Source organism: Cyprinodon variegatus, unplaced genomic scaffold (genome assembly GCF_000732505.1).
Source record: "Cyprinodon variegatus isolate N-32 unplaced genomic scaffold, C_variegatus-1.0 Scaffold862, whole genome shotgun sequence".
Classification (NCBI taxonomy): domain Eukaryota; kingdom Metazoa; phylum Chordata; class Actinopteri; order Cyprinodontiformes; family Cyprinodontidae; genus Cyprinodon; species Cyprinodon variegatus.
The window spans coordinates 78,741-81,510 of record NW_015151315.1 but is presented as its reverse complement, the minus strand read 5'-3'; the positions used below and the strand labels follow the sequence as shown (position 1 = coordinate 81,510).

The 2,770-nt window shown below is 40.8% G+C and overlaps 1 protein-coding gene across 1 annotated transcript in view; it reads right to left on the bottom strand.

Moving 5' to 3' along the window:
- Positions 1-2,770, bottom strand: part of engase (endo-beta-N-acetylglucosaminidase) — a 31,507-nt gene that overhangs the window by 27,067 nt on the left and 1,670 nt on the right. Inside the window, exons 2-4 of the mRNA XM_015397427.1 lie at positions 1,406-1,476; positions 1,129-1,330; positions 907-1,055 (exon numbers count right to left, since the gene is read on the bottom strand). Of these exons, the coding sequence (XP_015252913.1) occupies positions 907-1,055; positions 1,129-1,330; positions 1,406-1,476 (422 nt within the window). The remainder of the gene's footprint in view (positions 1-906; positions 1,056-1,128; positions 1,331-1,405; positions 1,477-2,770) is intronic.

Below are 2,770 nucleotides of genomic sequence, written 5' to 3'. Positions count from 1 at the left end.
AGTGCAGTAAAGCTTAACATTTTTTCCTGCATTTCTTTTACTTTTATACTTTAAGTAGTTTTAAAAATGGTACTTTTACACATTTAATAAAGTAAAAAGATTAAGTTGACCCTCTTACTTTCTACTTCTACTGGATTAATAAACAATAACTTTTGACACCTGATTCTAATAAATCTTGTTGTATAGAAGAATGTTAGGTTTGTGTATCAGAAGTCTTCCACTCCTCCCTGAGCAGTCTGCTGAATTTATAATGAGATTACATAACAAGAGCAGAAACTGTGTTTACATAGGAGCAGCGCTGCTACACACAATTATTTTGCAAATCAATTCATCTGTTGTTTATTTTTTATTAAATTAATTCAGGTGAAACTCAAAATTTTCCACTTGAGGGGTTCTGGATAGAGCAGATTTAAAGTAGTATTTTTTTTTTTTTTTTTTAATTGTTAATTTTTTTTTTTTTTTTTTACAATTTTGGTATAATTGCTCCTGTAAGTTTGTCGCTCTGTCAGCTAAAGGCGTGTTTTAGAGTATCTATACTCTAGTTAATGATTACTAAATTAGTTGACGATTATTTGAATATTCGAATAATTAGGTTAACTCTTTCAGCGCTGCGTAAGAGTCGATTTCTGAAGGAAATGTTTCGTTAAGGATTTTAGAAAGGGGTGATTACATACGCATTCAACACTTCTCAGAGTTTTCTTTGCAAAAAATTAAAACCTTCCTCTAAAAAACAACACATCAGCTTTCATCTGCTTTAAAACATTTAAAATGTCTACTCTGTGTCCATCAACTCAAAACCCAAATAAAGGATCTTTAACATGAAGGGCAGTGTGAAGACTTCAGCCACTCGCTGTAATACGCAGCTTCAGGACACTAATCCAGATGGATGGAAGTTAACCTGCTTACCGAGAACGATGACTCCGTGTTTATGAGCAGCGTTTGTCCACACGGCTGGAGGAACGGTCACCATGTGGTGCGTGAAGTAGTTGAAGATATCGATGTACTGCCAGTGGTAGAAGGCATACGGCGCCTCGGCATTTGATCCTTGGATAAACCTTTAAAAAAAGACGCCAGTGTGACATTTGATTGATCTGAATGTAACCCTCCCAAAGACAGAAGACAGAATACCGGTCGTCCAGGTATCCACCCATCATATCATGAGACACCAGCGTGCGACGCTGACAGTCCACCAGGCGAGGCTCCCGGGGTACCAGAGGAATGGCTGCCACGTTGAGGGGGTTCGCCTCGCTTGAGCTCCATGACAACAACTCATCCAATGAGCAAAGACCACAGCTGATGGGTTCGGTTGTCTCTGCATCGTAATGTTTGGCTGGAACAGGAAGCAAACCCTTTCTGTCATCCTACAGGCTACATGTTGGAGCGTTGCCAGTTTTATGGAGCTTACCGGGAAGAGCAGGAGGCTGGATGTCCTTAGGAACGCTGACATCCACGGGCTGCTCCACACTGGATTCCACCCTGAGGACAGAAAACATGTCTGTACCGAATTCAGGGGGGATTTACCATTAGGCAATACCTAAGGCCCCAATTTCCTGTAAACTCTGTTTACATGTATGGTTAATACAACTATTCCTTATTTGTGCACATTAATTATGTTTTTGATCAAATTCCCCCTGCCCCCTTCAGCGTCCACCATATTGGATCAGTCCATTTGCTGCACATGTTCAGAAAGGTCCAAACAGACAGCAGCAAACCATTTGAAAACAAACCATGCAAAGAGCAGTGTTGCCAACTTAGCGCCCAAAGGTTCCTTAAATACGTTTTTTATGAAATTAAACAAGGTGAACTTTTCCACTTGAGGAGCTCTGGATAGAGCAGATTGATAGAAGTATTTTTTATTTTTGTTATGTAAAATGTTTACATATTTTTTACAATCTTGGTATAATTCCTGCTCTAAGTGGGTCACTCTGTCAGCTAAAGACAGGTTTACTCTCTGTACTTCAGTTAATGATTGATTATTAAATCAGTTTATTATTTCATTAATCGATTAATCATGATTATCTCATTAATTGTTTCAGCCCTAATCATTATACTGACTGAAATGAAAGGCTTATATCTTAATCCATTTTTACCATCTTGCAGCCCCCTAGGAGGTCCCAACACCTACTCTGGGTCCTGGATTAGATGTCTGCCTCCAGGCAGGCAGGTGCAGCTCATCCCAGTGCTCCTGACCAAAGGCTCACATTAAGCATCAAATCTCTGCACTGGTTCCCTGATTGTCGAGAAAAAGACTCCAAAACTCTGCTGATGGTTTATTAAGCATTAAATGATGTTTGGCGAAAATACATTTCTTTCTTGATGATCGGGTCAAACACACTTAGATCCCTCTGGTCTTCCGCGTGCACAGATAATCCAAAATACTACATAGGAGGACCAGAGGATGGAGGAAAATCTGTTTGGCCTGTAATCTGGACCTAAACTCTATCGACTGGAACCCATATCAACCCGTTATCAAAAACCTATACAGATGGAGCAGAGGGTCAATAGATCAGATGGTTTGAAAAGGCTGTGGTGATATCAGCAGCGACCAGTTTACCTGAATAAGCAGCTTAACTGATCATCAGAGAACAACCCTGAGCTTTAGGACGGAAACCAAGAAATCCCTGCTGAGGGATCCACAGGGCTTCTCAGGCCGGTATAATCCCTCTGGTTCGCCCCGTAGGGTTCCATAATCCCTCTGGTTCGCCCCATAGGGTTCTATAATCCCTCTGGTTCTCCCCGTAGGGTTCTATAATCCCTCTGGTTCTCCCCG